The sequence below is a fragment of the Armigeres subalbatus genome, chromosome 3 (genome assembly GCF_024139115.2).
Source record: "Armigeres subalbatus isolate Guangzhou_Male chromosome 3, GZ_Asu_2, whole genome shotgun sequence".
Lineage (NCBI taxonomy): Eukaryota > Metazoa > Arthropoda > Insecta > Diptera > Culicidae > Armigeres > Armigeres subalbatus.
In genome coordinates this window covers 31,172,715-31,194,143 of record NC_085141.1, presented here as the reverse complement: position 1 = coordinate 31,194,143, position 21,429 = coordinate 31,172,715, and the positions used below count along the sequence as shown (strand labels likewise).

Sequence of the window (21,429 nt, the reverse complement as noted above, 5' to 3'; positions counted from 1 at the left end):
ACAAAACTGGACCTAAAAGATGCATATTTCCATGTTGAATTGCATGCAAGTGTGCGTCACTTCACAACATTTATGACAGCGAATGGGCTCATGCGTTTTAAAAGGCTACCATTCGGTTTATCATGTGCACCCGAGCATTTTCAACGGGTAATGGAAAAACTATTGATCAGATGTAAGAAGCGCATAGTTTATCTGGACGATATTCTTATGTACGGAGAATCAATAGAGGAGTTGGAGAAGAATGTGGAGGCCGTTAAAAGGGTGCTTCACGAGAACAATCTCACCATAAATGAAGGGAAATCCACGTACAATCAACAATTAGTAGAGTTTTTGGGATTCACTATTGATGGGACCGGAATTCTGCCAGCTAAACAGAAAATATCGGACATTAAATCATTTGAAAGACCCAAAAACACTGCAGAGGTTCGGAGCTTCCTGGGTATGATGACCTTCATAAGTCCGTTTATCCGGAGTTTTGCGCATAAAACTAAGCCTCTACGTGATCTGTTGTCAAATGATTGTAAATTCGAATGGAATGAAGAGCGTCAAAAGGCTTTCGACGCACTCAAAGATGCGGCTGAGAATGATCTGATAAAACGTGGTCAAACGTGCGTCAAAAAGTCTAACCGCACCTGAGCGTCGCTATCCACAATTGCATAGGGAAGCCTTGGCCATTATCTGGTCAATGGAACGATTCGCATATTATCTCTTGGGAAGGAAATTTACCCTGAGGTGTGACAGTGAAGCACTTATGTTTATGAGTAAGACCAAGGATAAAGATGTCGGTAAACGAATTTTGTCCCGGGCTGAGGGTTGGATGATGCGGATGGATCACTGTTTCTTCGAGTTCGAGCACGTGTCAGGGAGTGACAACATCGCTGATGCCGCCTCGAGAATTGGCGTCGTGCGAGATGATCCACAATTTGGAATGCATAAGGAACCGCATGAGCTATGCACAGTTACGACAGACGCAGAGATTATTACTGATCATCTGTTGGCTTTGACCACATCGGAAGTAAAGAAGACGCTGGAAAAGGATGATGAACTTCAAACCGTTATAAAATGGCTCGAGAAGACGAAAAAATGGCCAGAGCAAATCGCAAAGTACCAGCCTTCCCAACGTGACATGTATATGCAAGGTGTCTTGTTGATGAAACAAGAGAAGATGGTTCTACCAAGCGTACTACGGGCCCGCGCACTTCTGTTGGCTCACCGCAGCCACCCAGGTATGTCTACTATGAAACATTTTCTACGGCAAGGTTTGTGGTGGCCAGGTATGGATAGAGAAGTGGAAGACTTTGTACGGAGTTGTCCGGAATGTCAGTTAGTAACTGCATCGAACCATCCATTGCCTATTACGTTGACGGAGCTGCCAAAGAATCCGTGGGATTATGTCTCTATGGATTTCTCGACTGCGTCGGATATACACAACTGGAAAGCTCTTGTTCTCACTGATAACTATTCGCGGTTTTTAGTAGCAATTCCCATGGATAAAACAGATACTGATGCGGTCAAAAACGTTCTCAAACGTGTTTTCAACACATATTACATACCAAAAACATTGAAAGCTGATAATGGGCCCCCATTTAACAGCGCTGATCTGAAAGCTTGGTTGCAGAGAGTATGGGGAATAAAACTCATTCATAGCACACCATTGAATCCAACAGAAAATGGGCTCGTGGAAAGGTGCATGCAGGGTATCAATAAGATAACTTCTATCGCGAAACTCGGGAGGAAAAATTGGAAAGAGGCATTGGCTGATTACGTAGCAGCGTATAACACATGGCCACATCATGTTACGAAAATACCACCAGCCGAATTAATGTTCGGAAGAACAGTAAGAGGATTGCTACCAGATATACGGACGGATTATCAGCAAATATTGGACGAAGAACTCCGAGACCGAGATCAAGCATCCAAATTCAATCGAAATCTCCGTGAAGATTCAAGGCGCAGAGCTACCGAATTGGATATTATGGTAGGAGACACTGTACTGGTCAGTCAGGCGAAGCGCGATAAAACGGATTCACAATATAAAAATGCTTTCCATGAGGTAATTGGAATAGAAGGAGCTGGCCGTGCGACAGTAAAGGACTTAACCACACAGAAGGTTTTTGATCGTTATGTTAAATTCTTAAAAAAAATCGTTGAACGAAAGACAAGTAAGCTATTTCCTTCTTATATTATTTAGTAGTATTCAAAAATGAAAAATAGTGGAATAATATTATTCAAATTTTTATATTTTATTAATTTTAGTTGAACCAGAGGAGGATGCACGCAATCGACAGGATGACAGTACAACTAGCAAACACTCACAGGTAGACATAGAGGCGTCTACTGCCGCTACCACGAGTAACGATGAGGAGCCTTTGTCTAAACGCCGAAACGCTAGGGAAATTAAGCGACCTCAAAGATGTCTGAATGTTGTGAATAACGATATTTAAACTAATCATACGCATACAGTGAAAATTATACTTTGTTGATGGGGAGGATGTGGTATCCTGAGTTAAGTGTGTATCTGGTTGTTGGGCAAACTGACAGTAGTGTGGAGACTCCAGGAAAGAGGGAGCTAAATAAATGTAGTGTTCCAGAATGTACTTACGAAATATGTGTTTAATGAGAATCAACCAAAATGACTATTCCCAAGAATATCGCAGTCAGGTGATAATTTCGTTGATTTAAATTATCAATCGCGAGTATTTAGTGAATTAGAATTTGATATGACGGAAATTAGCGCCATGGACGAATTAGCGCATGACCCTAATGTATCTTGTATAGATTCGTTCCAGTTGAGATTGTTGCACTTACGAGGAGCAATTTTCCAGCAGCTATTTTGCACTAAATTACGATCTTGTGGGAGAATCGGGAAAAATAGTCTTTTTACAAATATTCATAGTCTTTTTACAAAATTCAATGCATTCCATTTTGCTATATGTCAAATAAGGTTTCATTTGCTTCAGTAGTTCTCGAGTTATGCAAAAGTTTCTGTTTCATTAGTAGATATAGGAGGGGTCTCAAACCATCATAAGAACCTTGGTAAAATGGCCCATATTATTAATTTGCAATCGCAAAATGATTATAGTTTGTCATTTGAATTCATCCTGAGATTATTCTACACAAAATAAGCTATGTTTGATTGATGTCACGTAAAAAGTTCAATGCAATCCATTTCGGCAATATTTTATCAATGTTCAAGAATTATTTGAGTTAGTTTTAGGGGCGACAAATAATTTGTTTGCCTATTTTAAAAGTTATTTGATGAATAGGGTAACGGTACCAATAGTGGAGGTATTAGTGGATCAACAAAAGACATTTTTTTAAAATCAATATTCTGGAAAACTTATAGATTTAACACCTTGGTCAATAGATAAACTAATAAATTTGCTAACAAAAATGAGATTGATGTTATTCAACATCAACAACATCAAAATATTACTTACACAACTATTCCTTTAGTGGAGATAAAACATAATTTTGGTTCCCATAGTGGTGCTATCCATTGATTTCTTATGAGACTCGGCATTGGTATTGGTACAGTTGCATTACTATAGGTGCAAGGGAGTCAATTTTATTAAGGGAAATCATTGTTTTCAATAGTTTTCCAAGTGAAATCTTAGGATAAGTTTCATTTAACATGGTATTAAAAGTATGACGCATAAAATGAGACCATCTTAAAGTGTATAATTATAATAAATCTCATTAAAACCCCACTACCTCTACTATTGGTGCTATCTCCACTAAGGGTACGGTTACCCTATAGGGATAAATCGGACAATTTGAGCACTTTCCAATGGTTTTTCAGTGGTTTGAAAATACCACCAATCGATTCCACGGATTTTTTTTACATAAGAATGGATTTTCTCCGGTCCTTAAAAATCTAAATAAGTACCATTACGGGGCTAATTATTCCCTATGTGATGTGCTGGCCAAATAAGATGCAAACCCGTGCAATTAGCGGGCATAGAATAGCTTTTAATTAATAACTGTTGAAAAGCAGGTCAAGTTCCAGGTGGAATGTAGAAGAACAAGAAGATGTATACATGTAAAGACGATTTGATGACATGAAAAAGAAAAGTCAGAGAAAGCCAAATTTGGTGTGTAGCAGATGAAATTGATCACAAATCGCATCGGACATCGTTTAATGCCATAACTGAGGATCTCATGAATGAATGAACTGACATGAAATAATTTCCGTTTTCCTTTTGAGATCAAATTATCACAAGTCAGTCAAAATGCCGCTTGGTGCGGTTCGACTGAGCCCCGTCCATGTATACATCGTTTCCCTTCTTAGTCACTATTTAGGCAAATTGTCCCCCTTTGTTGCTCACCATATCGAAACTTCTTCTGCTTCTTATGCTCCATTCCACTTCCTCAATTTATTCCACATCGCCATTGAGATGGGAGCAATTATCACATAAACTCCGCCCTCAAAATTGCGTCTTTTATTTTCAATCGATGTATACGCAATACAGGTAAGTCGCAAAACAATACTAACAAAACCCAATCAAATATGCGCATGTGCCGCCACTGCCACCGAAAATGCCGACAGCCAAAATGTGCGAGATTTCAATGCTACAGACGCAGACACACGGTAGCTGACTAACGAGGTAGCTAACAAGTCTACATCTAAAATCGCACACGAGTATTGACGAGAGCAATTAGGACAGACGATCCAAAATTATCATCAGCGCATTGAACGTGGTCTCGAAACATTGTCAGATCGCAACAGGTCAGAGCTTGAGTTTGGAACAGTTGATCATGATCATGATTTATATTTCATTCCATGCTCAAATTAGACTATTGACGGTTCAAACTCAACCAAAGCATGCATCCGATAAATTAAAACATTCATTCATTCCCAGAAATCTGTATTACGGGATGGTTTGAATTGAAACACAATTCACGGGCATCATACATGCATCGTATTTGAGTTATTGTACTTCAGAAACGACCGGAAATTAAATCAACCTTAATATTGAATTGGCAACAAATCGATGTCATAATACGAAACAAATAGGTATCTATGGGTGGTGACTGGGGGGGTTGGGTTTATCAGAAGACGGTTCTGTCGGACCTTTCAGACAGACAATTGTTTAAGTTTGTAAAATAAATTCTATATCGAAGAGTTCGGGCGAGGTAAAAATTCACGAATATAACCGCATTCGCATACATATGTGCTTCAGAACTAACAGCAGTAGCAGAGGAAACTGGACAGTAGATCAAAAAGTTTCAAAAAGTCGACTGGGCAACTGATATTCACAATTCTTATGCTAAGATAGACTTCTGGTGAAAATTTCAGCTTATTTGGTTGAAATTTAGGTGTGCTTCAAATCGATTTAGTGTTTTCGGCATGATATTTGCCCCTAAAAAAATCGTTACTCTGAGTAGGATTAACGAAATTCATTGCAACAGCAACTAAATGAAAGCCATACCTATCCTCGAAAACTTTGTAGAACATTGTTTTGTAATCGGAACAGATCTTCTGTGTGTTTCATCAGATTTCGTCCTTCAAGATACCCAAAAATCAACATTATTCGTTGATAAAAGGCCTATGAAATCTACATACAGATATTTTTTTGGATTGAATTTGTCGGGAAGTTGCAGCTACACATTCATTTTAGTATAGCTCGATATTAAATCTTAAGCGAGTATCAAATAAAAATAGTAGAAAATTTAGAAGTGGATTCACCTTTTAATTTGTTGATTTGAGCCTTATTATAAAGACTTGCACGCTGGCAAGCATTTTCATCGAACAAGTTACCATTGCTTTTCAAAGATCGTCATCAAATATTTTTGGTTTGGACCTGAGATGTTGAGACAAAGTACCGTTTTGACTCGAAGTCCGGACACCTAAGCACTGCTGAATTTTCAGATCAATATTTCAAACGGAATTAAGTACTTGACACTGAGTGATAGCACACCCTGTCAAGATTAACTTATCAAATTTGATGTAGTGTACTGAAAATGACATTTTGTATGCACGAAATAGCTAATATAATCGAAAACATTGAACATCGCTTGCTTCGAAATCCGGACACAGTATAAGGGATGCTTCAAATGCCGGACAATTTTGCTTCGAATTTCCGGACACTTCGCGTTTGGCCTAAATTGATTCTTTAATAGCCATTTTAATCCGTTCAAAGACAACTGGGATATAGCATTCATATTTCTAAGGTTTCTATAAACATTTGTATGGAAATCTGGTATCCCCCGGTTGTGTGTACCATCCGAAGTTTCTGCTCCGAGATTGACCAGGACTACCAAAAAAACAGCTTTTTAAACCAAGCGGGAGCATTTAACTGCAATATACAACATTGGGAATCTAATAATTTCATACAATCCTCCCCCCGCCTTTCCTTTTTCAAATTAGAACGCTTTTTTGACATTTGACGTGTCTGTGGGTAATGAAATATTTTCTTCAAAACGCTTCAAAACTACAACGTGGATAAGTTGCAATAGATCATGAGAATCATTAGATGACCAAAATTCTTTTCTAATCAATAAAACCAGAAATAAATATGATAGGGGAACTGTGCCTATTACCATCTCAATGAGTAGGGGAACGGTTCGGCACTTCATCCCATAGCTCCTACTTCCATCCCATCGCAAACAAAGCAATGAAAAGGAATTTTGTTTTTCTCTGATTTTTTTGTGATTTTTTTTCACCAGTGAGCACGCGTTTTAGCAAAAAGAAGCGACGAGATTGGTGCTGTATTTCTTTGTTTTACGATGAGATGAATAGAGTAGAGTGGGGCAAGAGTGCGCGTGGGGTAAGAGTACGTTTTCGATTTTTTGAAGTAATAAAAAAAGATAAACTAGCAGCACTGCATCAGTTTGACAGGTATTCTGGCCAACTATTATCATGTGTAATTGTAAACGATTTGAATAAACAACAAGGGAGATATGGAGTTAGATAACTTTTTGGTCATTTTGCTAAAAATAATTGGGTTTCCGCAACTAGTATTTCATTACCATATATACGTCCAATCAGGTGAACATTATACCATTTCGATAACCTATTATATAGAGTACTTTATAGTACAGAACACCTATACGGTTGGTTTTCCAAGAAGTCCAAACCATTACTTGAATAATTTTTGGGACTGTGGGGTAAAAGTACGCAGGAACCGGTGGGGCAAGAGTACGCATATGAATCTTCAAGTTATGATGTCAAACCCGTATCTCCGGCCGAAATAAGACTTCTTCCAATGCGTAAAGATCCACAACTAAGAAAAAGGGACAGAATTTGAAATTATCACAAGTTTTTAGGATAAGTTGAAGTAATTCGGTGTTAGAAAGGACTTAGCAAATAAAGCACTGAAGCGAAATAATGAAATTGTATTAAGACTTGTTGTACACCTAAACATAGTACGAAAACACAATTTCATCTTATTGATAATTTCATTTAATCAAAAGAAACATTCATAAATTACGCAACGTCTAGCTGGGAGGGGTTGCGAGATGTGTGGAGATCCATATAATTTTTAGAGGATTCATACAAACAGTGTAAGATAGGGGGGAAGGGTGATGAAATAGCCAAATTTTACGTTACGTGGAACTATCTTGGTGGACTTTCTTTAAGGAAAATGCCTTTGTTTACGCCACGCGAAACCTCATATATATTTTCACCTCTGTAGTTTTTTGTATAAATAAAAAACAATGTTTTTTCGTATGAAAGTGCACATTTTTAGGACCCCTCCCCCTTTAAGAGTTACGTAATCTTTGAACATTCCCTAATATATGCTCATTAAACATCAATTAAATGTTATTAACTCTTATTTGTGTTAATATATACTTGAAGCACATGATTGGATAAATGCGTACTCTTACCCCACCCGATGCGCACTTTTACCCCACCGGTGGGGTAACCCGACCAGTTAGTCATAACAAAATTTTATCACAATTATATCAATATGTGTTACAAATAACAAAACTTGCAATAATTTTGTTATAAAGTCTCTGCCAAAGATGGAGGAAAGAAAATTTCATGATCGTCATAACATGATTATAACATAATGTGTTATGTTTATTTCTACCGAAAAAAAAATTGCCTACATTTTTGGTAGATAGGAATTGGAAAAAAACGAAGATACCACCTACAGTATAACTTGAACCTACATTCAAAGTTGAGCCAGCTGGACAAAGTTAATTGCCTACATTATGGATAATCATAGTCTTTTCAAGAACATAATTTGTTATAGTATAAGCTATTTTCGCCACTTTCTATGTAACACAACGAGTTATATTTTTGTTCAATAAATAACATATTTAGTAATATTTTTGTTAAAACTAGAAGAAATTTTGTTACAATTTTTGTTATTTTAACTACTAATGGTGCATGTTTTATAACAACCGCTGTTATGAAAAACTACTGTAACAAAATAACAAGGTCTGATATAAATCTGTTACTATCTACTGGTCGGGAAGAGTGCGTTTTTCACTTGTCTTGCAATAAGGGTTCTACTAAAACGAATCTCAATAATTTCAATATTTTTTCCACTGGGGAACATAAATGAAGAGTATATGAATCATCGACACTGATTTGATATGTAGAAGCTTGCTTCATAAGGGCCACATGATCGATTGAAAACTAAGTGCGTACTCTTGCCCCACTCTATTCTATATGTACAGTGCGATGGAAAACGGAACAGCTCCCCTATATATTCATCTATTCGCGAAACAAAGAAATATGGCAAAAAATTCGTCGATTATTTTTATCAACCTGTGTGCTCACTGCGGAAAAAATCACAAAAATAAGAAATAATTATTGAATTATGAATATTGAAGAAATGTTTTCTTTGTTTTTGATGGGATGAACATCGGAGAATTAAATTTATGCATTGTTAAGATATTATTCGAAATATAGACATTAGTGGTATTTATGTGTCTTTTGAAATCCGTTTCAGTTTGCTATTAGAAATCAAGAATTGAAAGGGGCGATTGAAATAATGAATTCATGTGGATTGATAAATCCGGGCGTGTCCGAGAAATGTTGAGTTTTTTTTTATTTGACGGGTGTCGTTCACAACGTGTCTTTTTATACAATTCTGTTAAAAAAGCTAGTTTTACGAACTTGTTTTTTTTTCTGCAACAATGTGAATGGTTAAAAAATACTTTTGTCTTCAAAACTAGTCTTCAAAACTTCAGTCTTGTCACTAGAAACTGAAAGTAAGTTTTGCTACTTGTGTACAAATAATTAGGTGATACCATTTACAATATGTGTATAAGTATAAGCTGAGAGCAAGCAATGTTCCTTTTGGGGTGTAGCAACTCAAATCTAATGAAATTGTAACTATGCTTGTTCATTACGAATCATTTGATTACAATTAGCTTAACTGATAAACAGTAATTTTACATCATTTCAGCATGTCCGGAAATAGAAGCAATTGTAATAATTTGCCTCGAAGTCCGGACATACAGAAAAAGTAATAAAAATTATAAAGCTATGAATTTCCAAGCAATTTCTCTAATTCATGACAAAGAGTGCTATCATACTATGTTAATAAATTACTAATACTCCTTGCAACAGATACTTGCTGAGATGGTAAATAAAGTCAAATAATAATTAAAGTGTCCGGCTTTCGAAGCGTCCGGGAATTCGAAGCAAAACGGTAATCATTGGTGACTTGGTAGAATGTCATTCAACCGGAACATCATGCAAGAGTATCTGGTGCAATGGAGAGATCGAGGAATGGAAGGAAAATTGAAATGGGTTCTAGATCGAATAACGCTCGTTGCTATGAAAAACGACAATTTGTTATTGTCCGAAGATGGTCTAGTAGCCGAGAAAATCCTGAACAAAATATGAGTAGAACACAAACCCAAATGTATGTAGATTGAATGGACCGAGAAAAACATCGACATAGGGAGAGATATCGAGATATAGAACATCGAAATGTAGAGAGTCGATTCCAATGAAAAAGACTAAACCTATTATCCTGGTATCGCAGTTATAAGAGCAAACGATTCTTCTGTTATGGCCAGTGGTAAATATCCCTGCGTACCTATTTTGGGACAAACGAAAAAATCTGATACATGGTCGCTATACTAACCAATACTAAAACCGTGATCATACCAGGCTGGTGACTTCATCCATCAATGTGGTACTACTGTCCTGTCACGCCTTCTTGAAACATCATCATTTTTTCTGTAGTGCGCATCATTAGTACACAAATGCGATTTCTCTCAAAATATTGATTAAAAGGGGTTAAGTGAGCTTATTATTAAAAATTCTTCACCAAGACACGACGGAAGACTTTGGATGAAATAAAATAAAAATAGTGATTGTTAGTAGACTCACCCTTCTTAAAAAGGAAAATTGAAATAAGTACCATATCAAACAGTCTCGATTTTACGCCTAGTGGTTTCTTGATTACTTTCAAAGCTTCATTCATACTTTTTTGATAGAAAATAATGTTATTTTTTTTTAATTCAAAGTTGATTATGTTCAACTACTCTTTGTTCTGGTTAATGAATTTCGGCTATTGGCATAGGGGTCGTACGTAAGCAATTTTTCTGGGTTTTTCGACTCCCCCTCCCTCCTTGTAAGATTTTTTTCATACAAATGATTTTTTATTTATATGGAGCGTAAGATATTGACCGAAATCAACTCCCCCATAAGTTCTTACGTAATACATATATGTACAGCCTCATATTCAAATTACGCGTGCATTGCATGATTGATAAAATTGAAGAGTAATTAAGCTTATTTAAACTTTTTAACCAGAAAAGAATTACTTATAACAGATCAATTAGTTACATGTAATACAATAATTTGCGATTGTATGCAACAAACGCCTTAATATATGCATCAAGTGGGTAGAATTTAAAATAAGAATGAATTATTGAAAGAGTTTATTCCATTCTACAATAACCATACTATGTCCGTTAAAAATTTGACACTCTCCGGAGGTGCAAATCTTACAGAGCGTCTATTCTGCATGTTAGGAGCGGCTCACAACAAGGTCCCCGACTAGAAAGTCATATCAACCTATGTTATTATGTTATATTTGTATATATAACCTATGTTTTTATAACAAAATTTGTTAGAAACATGGTGCAGGATGTTGTTAAAATATCAAAATTTCTATCAAAAATTACACTACTGGAAACAAAAAACTATCAAATTTTCTTACAATTTTATCATAAAAATAACATATTTTGTTAGAAATTTATAACAGATTCAGATACAAAATATATTGTTTCTGTGCAGTTGCAAATTTTTACAGTTCGTGATAGGTCTCCAGGTTGTGATCAACAATCAGAAATTTCTGTTTTTGTCTGAACGAGAATATTTTTTGAGAACATGAAACTAACAACATTACAAATAAGGCAACCTTTTCAAATTAGGGGAACTGTAGGACGCCCACGTTAAGGAAAATGCCATTTTTATCAATGAAAACCACCATTTCAGCCAGTTTTCATCAGCGCATACTGAAGAACAGCATATCTGCGACTGACTACCGATAACAGATATCTAATTGTCCATTTTATTGCACAGAAATTTGATTTTCAAAAAGCACCCGAAAAAAAATGATTTTGAAACCATGCGGGGTGAGATGCGCCAGTGGATGGGTTAAAACGCGCATGTGCTTATCGTACTGATTTTCATTTTAATTGCCTACATTAAGGCAATTAACCGAATGTTTCAGCTGTTTCGGTTAAACGAAATGAGCATGGGCGTAATGCCCCACACCGACCTCAGAAGTTTGAAGGCCCATAAAATCGTTTTAAAACCATTTTTGACGACGATTTCGTGTGGAACATAAAGAACACGAGTAAGCAACATGGCTCATGGCTCAATTATTAATTTATCAATGTATAACAGCGACAGAAAGACTAAATTCCACCGAGCTAGAATTGCATCAAAACACGCAAAAATCGTTTTTTCGAGTTTTTCATGTATAACTAGAGAAAAATCATGAAATATATGTATCCAATGGCAATATTTTTCATTGCTTTATCGTATAGACTATTGAAAATAATCAAAATGGGGATATTTAACCTTATTCAGGGGTGGCGCGTTTTAACTCCTATGGGCGTGCTACCCCCACTTCCCCTATATCAGCGTAGTGATATCCATATGGTTGGGAGACTTTGCTACATCTATTTTAATTGCCTACTGTTGGGCAATTCGGTGTTAAGCATTTTTAAAATCATATTATGATAAAATCCTGTTACAACATTTGAAAGATAATAGCTACTAAGAACAAAATTGTATCAAAATAAATTAGACATATCACAATATGTTAATATTGTGTTCAGTTTCTATTATGCTCTTCTAGTCGGGTCTGTTCTCCATGTTAGGGGCGGTTAATCATCGCCCGAGTGCCAGCGAGGGACTGTATTTATTATTTTATTTATTCAGGCTAAGGCCGAAGTGGCCTGTGCGGTATATAAGAGTCTTCTCCATTCGACTCGGTCCATGGCTACACGTCGCCAACAACGCAGTCTACGGAGGGTCCGCAAGTCATCTTCCACCTGATCAATCCACCTTGCCTGCTGCGCACCTCGCCTTCTTGTGCCCGTCGGATCGTTGTCGAGAACCATTTTCGACGGGATACTCTCCAACATTCTGGCTACGTGCCCGGCCCACCACAGTCGTCCGATTTTCGCGGTGTGAACGATGGATGGTTCTCCTAACAGCTGATGCAACTCGTGGTTCATTCGCCTCCTCCACGTACCGTCCGCTATCTGCACCCCACAATAGATGGTACGCAGCACTTTCCTTTCGAAAACTCCCAGTGCGCGTTGGTCCTCCACGAGCATCGTCCAGGTCTCGTGTCCGCAGAGGACTACCGGTCTAATGAGCGTTTTGTAGATTGTCAGTTTGGTACGGCGGCGAACTCTATTCGATCGGAGCGTCTTACGGAGTCCAAAGTATGTACGATTTCCAGCCACTATGCGTCTCCGAATTTCTCTGCTGGTATCATTTTCGGCAGTCACCAGTGAGCCCAAGTACACAAATTCTTCAACCACCTCGATTTCATCACCACCGATGCAAACTCGCGGTGGGTGGCTCACATTGTCTTCTCTTGAATCTCTTCCTATCAGGTACTTCGTCCTCGACGTGTTGGTGACTAGTCCGATCCGCTTGGCTTCCCTTTTCAGTCTGATGTAGGCTTCCTCCACCTTCTCAAAGTTACGTGCCATAATATCTATGTCGTCGGCGAAGCCAAATAGCTGGACGGACTTATTGAAAATTGTACCACTCGTGTTAATCCCTGCTCTTCGTATTACCCCTTCCAAAGCGATGTTGAATAGCAGACACGAAAGACCATCACCTTGCCGTAACCCTATGCGGGTTTCGAAGGGACTCGAGAATGCCCCTGAAACTCGAACTACGCACATCACCCGATCCATCGTCGCTTTGATCAACCGTGTCAGTTTATCCGGAAATCCGTGTTCGTGCATTAGTTGCCATAGCTGGTCCCGATCGATTGTATCATATGCGGCTTTGAAGTCGATGAATAGATGATGTGTGGGCACGTTGTATTCGCGGCATTTCTGCAGTACTTGGCGAATGGCGAACACCTGGTCCGTGGTGGAGCGTTCGCCCATAAAACCCGCCTGGTACTGCCCCACGAACTCACTTGCAGTTGGTGCTAGTCGACAGCGAGGGGCTGTAAGTGACCCTGTTTACTATGGTCCACCAGAAATAAGGAGGAATGGTCCTCCGGAAATATAGGGGGTTTGGTGTCAGCTCTGCAAGCCAGCCTTTAAAAAAGGATCAAAGGCCGGTTCTCCAACTTCAACATAATGCACGTCCATAGCCCACAATCCGGAAACACTGATGATGATAAGGACACATTCTACGCACTGCTGGAACGTGAGTACGACAGCTGCACAAGCCTCGAAGTCCAAATCATCATAGGAGAGAATATGGCCATTCGCAGCACCTACTTCCAACACAGCCTTCCGAATTAGTACACCTGGAGATCATTACTGCAGACGCAAATCGACGACGTTCTGATTGATGGACGGCACTTCTCCGACATTATCGACGTCAGGACATATCGTGGTGCTAACATCGACTCTGACCACTATCTGGTGATGGTTAAACTGCGGGTATGTGGGACGAAGTCGACGGAACGATTGGTTCGACGAAGAGTGCAGACAGATTCTGGAGGAGAAGGGCGCAGCGCGGGCGGTCGCGCTGCAGCAAGGTACCCGGCAGAACGTGGAACGTTATAGACGGAAGCGGAGACATGCCGCGAGCCGAAATGTGCCGGGATAAGGATGGGAGCATCTTGACGGACGAACGTGTGGTGATCGAAAGGTGGAAGCAGCACTACGAGCATCATTTGAATGGCACTGAGAGTACAGGCAGTGAAAGTCAAGGTAGCGGAGGAGATGACTACGTCAGTTCAGCGGACGATGGAAGCCAACCAGCCCCCACCTTGAGGGAAGTTAAGGATGCCATCCAACAGTTAAAGACCAATAAAGCAGATGGTAAGGATGGTATCGGAGCTGAGCTCATCAAGATGGGCCCGGAAAAGGTAGCCACTTGCCTGCATAAATTGATAGTCAGAATCTGGGAAACTGAACAGCTACCGTAAGAGTGGAAGGAAGGCCCCATCTACAAGAAAGGCGACAAGCTGGAGTGTGAGAACTTTCGAGCGATCACCATCTTTAATGCCGCCTACAAAGTGATATCCCAGATCATCTTCCGTCGTCTGTCACCATTAGTGAATGAGTTCGTGGGAAGTTATCAAGCCGGCTTCGTCGACGGCCGCTCGACAACGCACCAGATATTTACTGTACGGCAAATCCTTCAAAAATTCCGTGAATATCAGGACCCAACGCACCATCTGTTCGTTGATTTCAAGGCGGCATACGACAGTATAGACAGCGTAGAGCTATGGAAAATTATGGACGAGAACAGCTTCCCTGGGAAGCTTACCAGACTGATCAAAGCAACGGTGGATGGTGTGCAAAACTGTGTGAAGATTTCGGGCGAACACTCCAGTTTGTTCGAATCGCGCCGGGGACTAACACAAGGTGATGGACTTTCGTGCCTGTTGTTCAACATTGCGCTAGAAGGTGTCATGCGGAGAGCCTGGTGTATCAGCCGGGGTACGATTTTCAACAGATCCAGTCAATTTATTTGTTTCGCGAATGACATGGACATTGTCGGCCGAACATTTGCAAAGGTGGCAGAACTGTACACCCGCCTGAAACGTGAAGCAACAAAAGTTGGACTGGTGGTGAATGCGTCAAAGACAAAGTACATGCTTGTGGGCGGAACAGAGCGCGACAGGGCCCGCCTGGGAAGCAGTGTTACGATAGACGGGGATACCTTCGAGGTGGTCGAGGAATTCGTCTACCTCGGATCCTTGCTAACGGCTGATAACAATGTCAGTCGTGAAATACGAAGGCGCATCATCTGTGGAAGTTGGGCCTACTACGGGCTCCAGAAGAAACTGCGGTCAAAAAAGATTCGCCACCGCACCAAATGTGTCATGTACAAGACGCTAATAAGACCGGTTGTCCTCTACGGACATGAAACATGGACAATGCTCGAGGAGGACTTGCAAGCACTCGGAGTATTCGAGAGACGGGTGCTTAGGACCATCTTTGGCGGTGTGCAAGAAGACGGTGTGTGGCGGCGAAGAATGAACCATGAGCTCGTCCAACTCTACGGCGAACCCAATATCCAGAAGGTAGCTAAAGCCGGAAGGGTATGATGGACAGGGCATGTTGCAAGAATACCGGACAGCAACCCTGCAAAGATGGTGTTCGCTTCCGATCCGGCAGGTACGAGATGACGTGGAGCGCAGCGAGCGAGATGGGCAGACCAGGTGCAGAACGACTTGGCGAGCGTGGGGCGTATTCGAGGATGGAGAGATGCGTCCTCGAACCGTGTACACTGGATTCTGTTTTTACACGATTTACATTTTCTCAATTTTCGACTCATCCTAAATGTTAAACGTGATTTGTGATTTTTCTTTGATTTATTCAGGATTTTTGAAACATGTTGCGAAGAGTTTGGTGGCAAATTGAAGCCACACGATCAAAAATACGAGCGAAAAAAAATCGTGTAAAAACAAAATCCTGTGTATTGTGGTGTCAAATTGTTGATTCAGTGTTATCTGTTTAGATGTAGACTAAATAAATGAAATGAACATAAAACACAGCCTTCCGTATCTCTATACCTGGAGATCACCACTGCATCCAGAATCACAAATCGACCATGTTCTGATTGATGGACGGGACTTCTTTGATATTATCGACGCCAGGACATATCGTGGCGCTAAAATAGATTCTGACCACTATCTCTTCTTCTTCTTATTGGCATTACATCCCCACACTGGGACAGAGCCGCCTCGCAGCTTAGTGTTCATTAAGCACTTCCACAGTTATTAACTGCGAGGTTTCTAAGCCAGGTTACCATTTTTGCATTCGTATATCATGAGGCTAGCACGATGATACTTTAGCCCAGGGAAGTCGAGACAATTTCCAATCCGAAAATTGCCTAGACTGGCACCGGGAATCGAACCCAGCCACCCTCAGCATGATCTTGCTTTGTAGCCGCGCATCTTACCGCACGGCTAAGGAGGGCCCCGACCACTATCTGGTGATAGTTAAATGATTCATCATCAACAATGTTTGGTACCGACGGCTGCCGCGGTACGACCTAGAGCGACTGAAGCAACCTGATGTCACCACTGCATACGCGCAGCATCTCGAGGCAGCGTTTCCGGAAAAGGGTGAGCTCGATGGGACCCCTCTTGAAGACGGCTGACATATGGTTAAAGCAGCGAATATAGTTAACGACGCAGCGGAGAACAACTAGGGGAAGAGGCCCCAAAACGCCCCCCCGATGCAAAACGCCTTTTGTGGTTTCCCTCATATTTACCGTCATTAATATGTCCGTAACAAAACTAGAGCTAAAATTATGTAGGATAGGCGAAGAATGTTTCAAAATAGTGCATGGGAAGGTCGGAAAAACCGAAAATTTCCACATTTTGAAGAAACATCTAACATTTTGGCGAGGCAAAACGCCCTAGTGGCAATAACCTACAAAGTACTTGCGTCTCCACGCACTATCCATACTAGAATGCTGATTCGCCGACGCGTGGTACTTTGTTCCCTAGGAGCTGCCAGCTAAAAGGCGTTTTGCCTCATGAGTTTTCCGGCAACAGAATATCACCACTTTTTTGAAATGAGAATAACATCAATATGATTGAGATTTTTGACAATTTTTGAATGGCATCAACTAGCTATCTTGTTTAACTGATGCATAATGTAAAAATACCCATGAATAGCGATACAAATAAGGCAATAGAGCAGTGTTTTCTTAGCTAGGGCATATTGCCCCCCCTTCCCCTATGGGTATGTGGGACGGAGTCGACGGAACGATTGGTTCGAAGAAGAGTGTAGACATCAATGACAGAATTAACTATTATGATTACGTCTAGTTTCTAGTTTCTAGTATTCTACAAGGCACTTTTGGTTGATTCTGGGTTAATGGTCCCTGAAATAGGTAACTGTAAAGTCTCACTGCAATTACCTATTAGGAACACCGTCTTATATCCTCTATATCAATCCAATTTTGAAGCGTTTAATAAACTGCTTAGACCTCAGAACCTTTTCTTGTCCGGAGTCTACAGTCACGATCTGGAGTTTACTTACCGTATTAAGGTTTTAGCGCTAACCGGCACAAATTTAGAACTGAACCAATTCCATTCATATCACATATCCAGATTTTAAAACGAAATGAATGGTGATGTTTTTTTTTGCCTTTCTCGTATACTAAGTATACGGTAAAGGCTATATGATCGCTCCAAAAACAAACTTTTTATAGAAGGCCCGGAGACCCATAGTGTTATATACCAATCGACTCAGTTCGACGAATCGAGGTGATGTCTGTGTGTGTGTGTGTGTATGTGTGTGTGTGTGTGTGCGCAAAACTACTCAAAAAATGTCACTCATTTTTCGGGCACTTATCCTCAATCGATTTGCTCGCAACAAGTTGCATTCGACGCAGAATCCTGTCCCATTGTTTCCTATTTGAAATTGGCCAGATCGAACTATGGGATCAGAAGTTATGGCCAAAATACAAATTCATACGAAAAAATCGCGTAAAAATGTCACTCATTTTTCGGGCACTTATCCTCAATCGATTTGCTCGCAACAAGTTGCATTCGACGCAGAATCCTGTCCCATTGTTTCCTATTTGAAATTGGTCAGATCGGACTATGGGATCAGAAGTTATGGCCAAAATACAAATTCATACGAAAAATCGCGTAAAAATGTCACTCATTTTTCGGGAATTTATTCTCAACCGATTTGCTCGCAACAAGTTGCATTCGATGCAGAATACTGTCCCATTGTTTCCTATTTGAAATTGGCCAGATCGAACTATGGGATCAGAAGTTATGGCCAAAATACAAATTCATACGAAAAAATCGCGTAAAAAATGTCACTCATTTTCCGGGCACTTATCCTCAATAGATTTGCTCACAACAAGTTGCATTCGACGTAGAATCCTGTCCCGTTGTTTCCTATTTGAAATTGGTCAGATCGGACTATGGGATCAGAAGTTATGGTCAAAATACAAATTCATACGAAAAAATCGCGTAAAAAATGTCACTCATTTTTCGGGAAATTATTCTCAACCGATTTGCTCGCAACAAGTTGCCTTCGATGCAAAATCCTGTCTTATTGTTTCCTATTTGAAATTGGCCAGATCGAACTATGGGATCAGAAGTTATGGCCAAAATACAAATTCATACGAAAAAATCGCGTAAAAATGTCACTCATTTTTCGGGAACTTATCCTCAACCGATTTGCTCGCAACAAGTTGCATTCGACGCAGAATCCTGTCCCATTATTTCCTATTTGAAATTGGCCAGATCGAACTATGGGGGAAAAACTTCTGGCCAAAATACAAATTCATACGAAAAAATCGCGTAAAAAATGTCACTCATTTTTCGGGCACTTATCCTCAACCGATTTGCTCGCAACAAGTTGCATTCGACGCAGAATCCTGTCCCATTGTTTCCTATTTGAAATTGGTCAGATCGGACTATGGGATCAGAAGTTATGGCCAAAATACAAATTCATACGAAAAAATCGCGTAAAAAATGTCACTCATTTTTCGGGCACTTATCCTCAACCGATTTGCTCGCAACAAGTTGCATTCGACGCAGAATCCTGTCCTATTATTTCCTATTTGAAATTGGCCAGATCGAACTATGGGATCAGAAGTTATGGCCAAAATACAAATTCATACGAAAAAATCGCGTAAAAATGTCACTCATTTTTCGGGCACTTATCCTCAACCGATTTGCTCGCAACAAGTTGCATTCGACGCAGAATCCTGTCCCATTGTTTCCTATTTGAAATTGGTCAGATCGGACTATGGGATCAGAAGTTATGGCCAAAATACAAATTCATACGAAAAAATCGCGTAAAAAATGTCACTCATTTTCCGGGCACTTATCCTCAAACGATTTGCCGACAACAAGTTGCATTCGACGTAGAATCCTGTCCCGTTGTTTCCTATTTGAAATTGGTCAGATCGGACTATGGGATCAGAAGTTATGGCCAAAATACAAATTCATACGAAAAAATCGCGTAAAAAATGTCACTCATTTTTCGGGCACTTATCCTCAACTGATTTGTTCGCAATAAGTTGCATTCGACGCAGAATCCTGTCCCATTGTTTTCTATTTGAAATTGGCCAGATCGAACTATGGGATCAGAAGTTATGGCCAAAATACAAATTCATACGAAAAAATCGCGTAAAAAATGTCACTCATTTTTCGGGCACTTATCCTCAACCGATTTGCTCGCAACAAGTTGCATTCGACGCAAAATCCTGTCCCATTGTTTCCTATTTGAAATTGGCCAGATCGGACTATGGGATCAGAAGTTTTGGCCAAAATACAAATTCATACGAAAAAATCGCATAGAAAATGTCACTCATTTTTCGGGCACTTTTCCTCAACCGATTTGCTCGCATTTGCATTCGACGCAGAATGTCTCATATTTTCTTATTGAAAATTAGCCAGATCGGACTATGGGCTTAGATGTTATGGTCAAATTACTATTTATTGTGAAAAAGAGTTCAAAAAAGTCTAGCTCACTTTCTTAGCACTTATACTTCATCTATACCCCAAGCAACACAATTTCAACAAATCTGGTTGCAGTAACCATATTGTGACTGAATCCGGTCATATATAAGTTACTGTGATTGATGTGCAATATGTGTGCTTCTCAGGTCGCTCGCAACAGATTGCATTCGGCGCAGAATCTTGTCAAATTGTTTCCTATAGAAACATGGCCAAAATGCGTTTGGCGTTTGGCGAGAATTTTTTTTATGCATATAAACAAATATGAAAAATAAGACCAATCCACATATTGGTGTTATTTGAGATTTTTCCAAACCTTTTGAACGAACGAGAAAGGCACCATCACCGCTAGGTGGATTAATCTGGGTTTTTCTATTTTATATTAACAAAAGTAGGTTTGAAACAAGAACAAATAGTGCTAAGAAATTTTCAGCTGATGTCACCATTGCAAATGAGAAGAAGAAGATGATGAAAACATGTTGTACGTTGCTATATTTATTGGCAAGGTTGAAAGGACCGTCAGTAGAACCGAAATGATAAAGTAGGCGGAGGGTGGTGGAACCTACCCAAGCAACCAGAAGTTCAGATTTTACTTAAATTTACTCTTAACGAACTAATTGGTTCACTATGGTTCACATCAAGTTCCAAGCATCCTTAACGGAACTTTAAAGTTCACTTAAAGTTCCGTTACATACAATACAAAATGAGAGCTGATTAAGCCAAAATAGCCCTTCTTATCCGAACTTCTGGTTACTTGGGTAATCTCTACAGGATTGGATTTCTGACAAAGAATGAAGCTACAGTGTGAATTTCATTAATGGAATTTTACGATGAATATAGCAAATAGATACAATAAAATAAAATATATATTAAAAGCTGGTGAATTAATTCTCCACACATTTTGAAGAACTTCTCTTGCTTCAAGTGAATTCTCTTTTATTTCTATCTTAACAAAAAGGTATATGGTCAAATTATTCAGTACTACTTGTCCAACGGATACTATTTTAATATGCAAATATAACGTCACTAACAATAAAAGTATCTTCGACCTCAGCTATCTTCTGAGTTATCATTCCGCATGCAATTCTAACTCGATTGAAATTAACTGCACTACAAAATTAATCTATGGTACGTCCGATCTGATCTGATTGTGGGTAGTGAGTGGATAATGGATTGATACCACATTCAGCTTTCGATCTCAAAGTGCAATAATTCAAGAGAGATCGTCCCCTTGGGATTGGAAATCATTAACATTGTAACGCCAACCTGAATGTCGCGGAAAATCACATCGGTATTAATCGGAAAACCAAATAGGTACTCGTCTGATTCCAGTCAAGCATGATAAACGCGT

The 21,429-nt window shown here is 39.6% G+C and overlaps 1 protein-coding gene across 1 annotated transcript in view; it reads left to right on the top strand.

Moving 5' to 3' along the window:
• Nucleotides 1-751: 751 nt before the first annotated feature.
• The window catches only part of LOC134221554 (uncharacterized protein K02A2.6-like), a 102,330-nt gene continuing 81,652 nt past the window's right edge, over nucleotides 752-21,429 (top strand). The window contains exons 1-2 of the mRNA XM_062700747.1: nucleotides 752-2,162; nucleotides 2,257-2,415. Of these exons, the coding sequence (XP_062556731.1) occupies nucleotides 752-2,162; nucleotides 2,257-2,415 (1,570 nt within the window). The remainder of the gene's footprint in view (nucleotides 2,163-2,256; nucleotides 2,416-21,429) is intronic.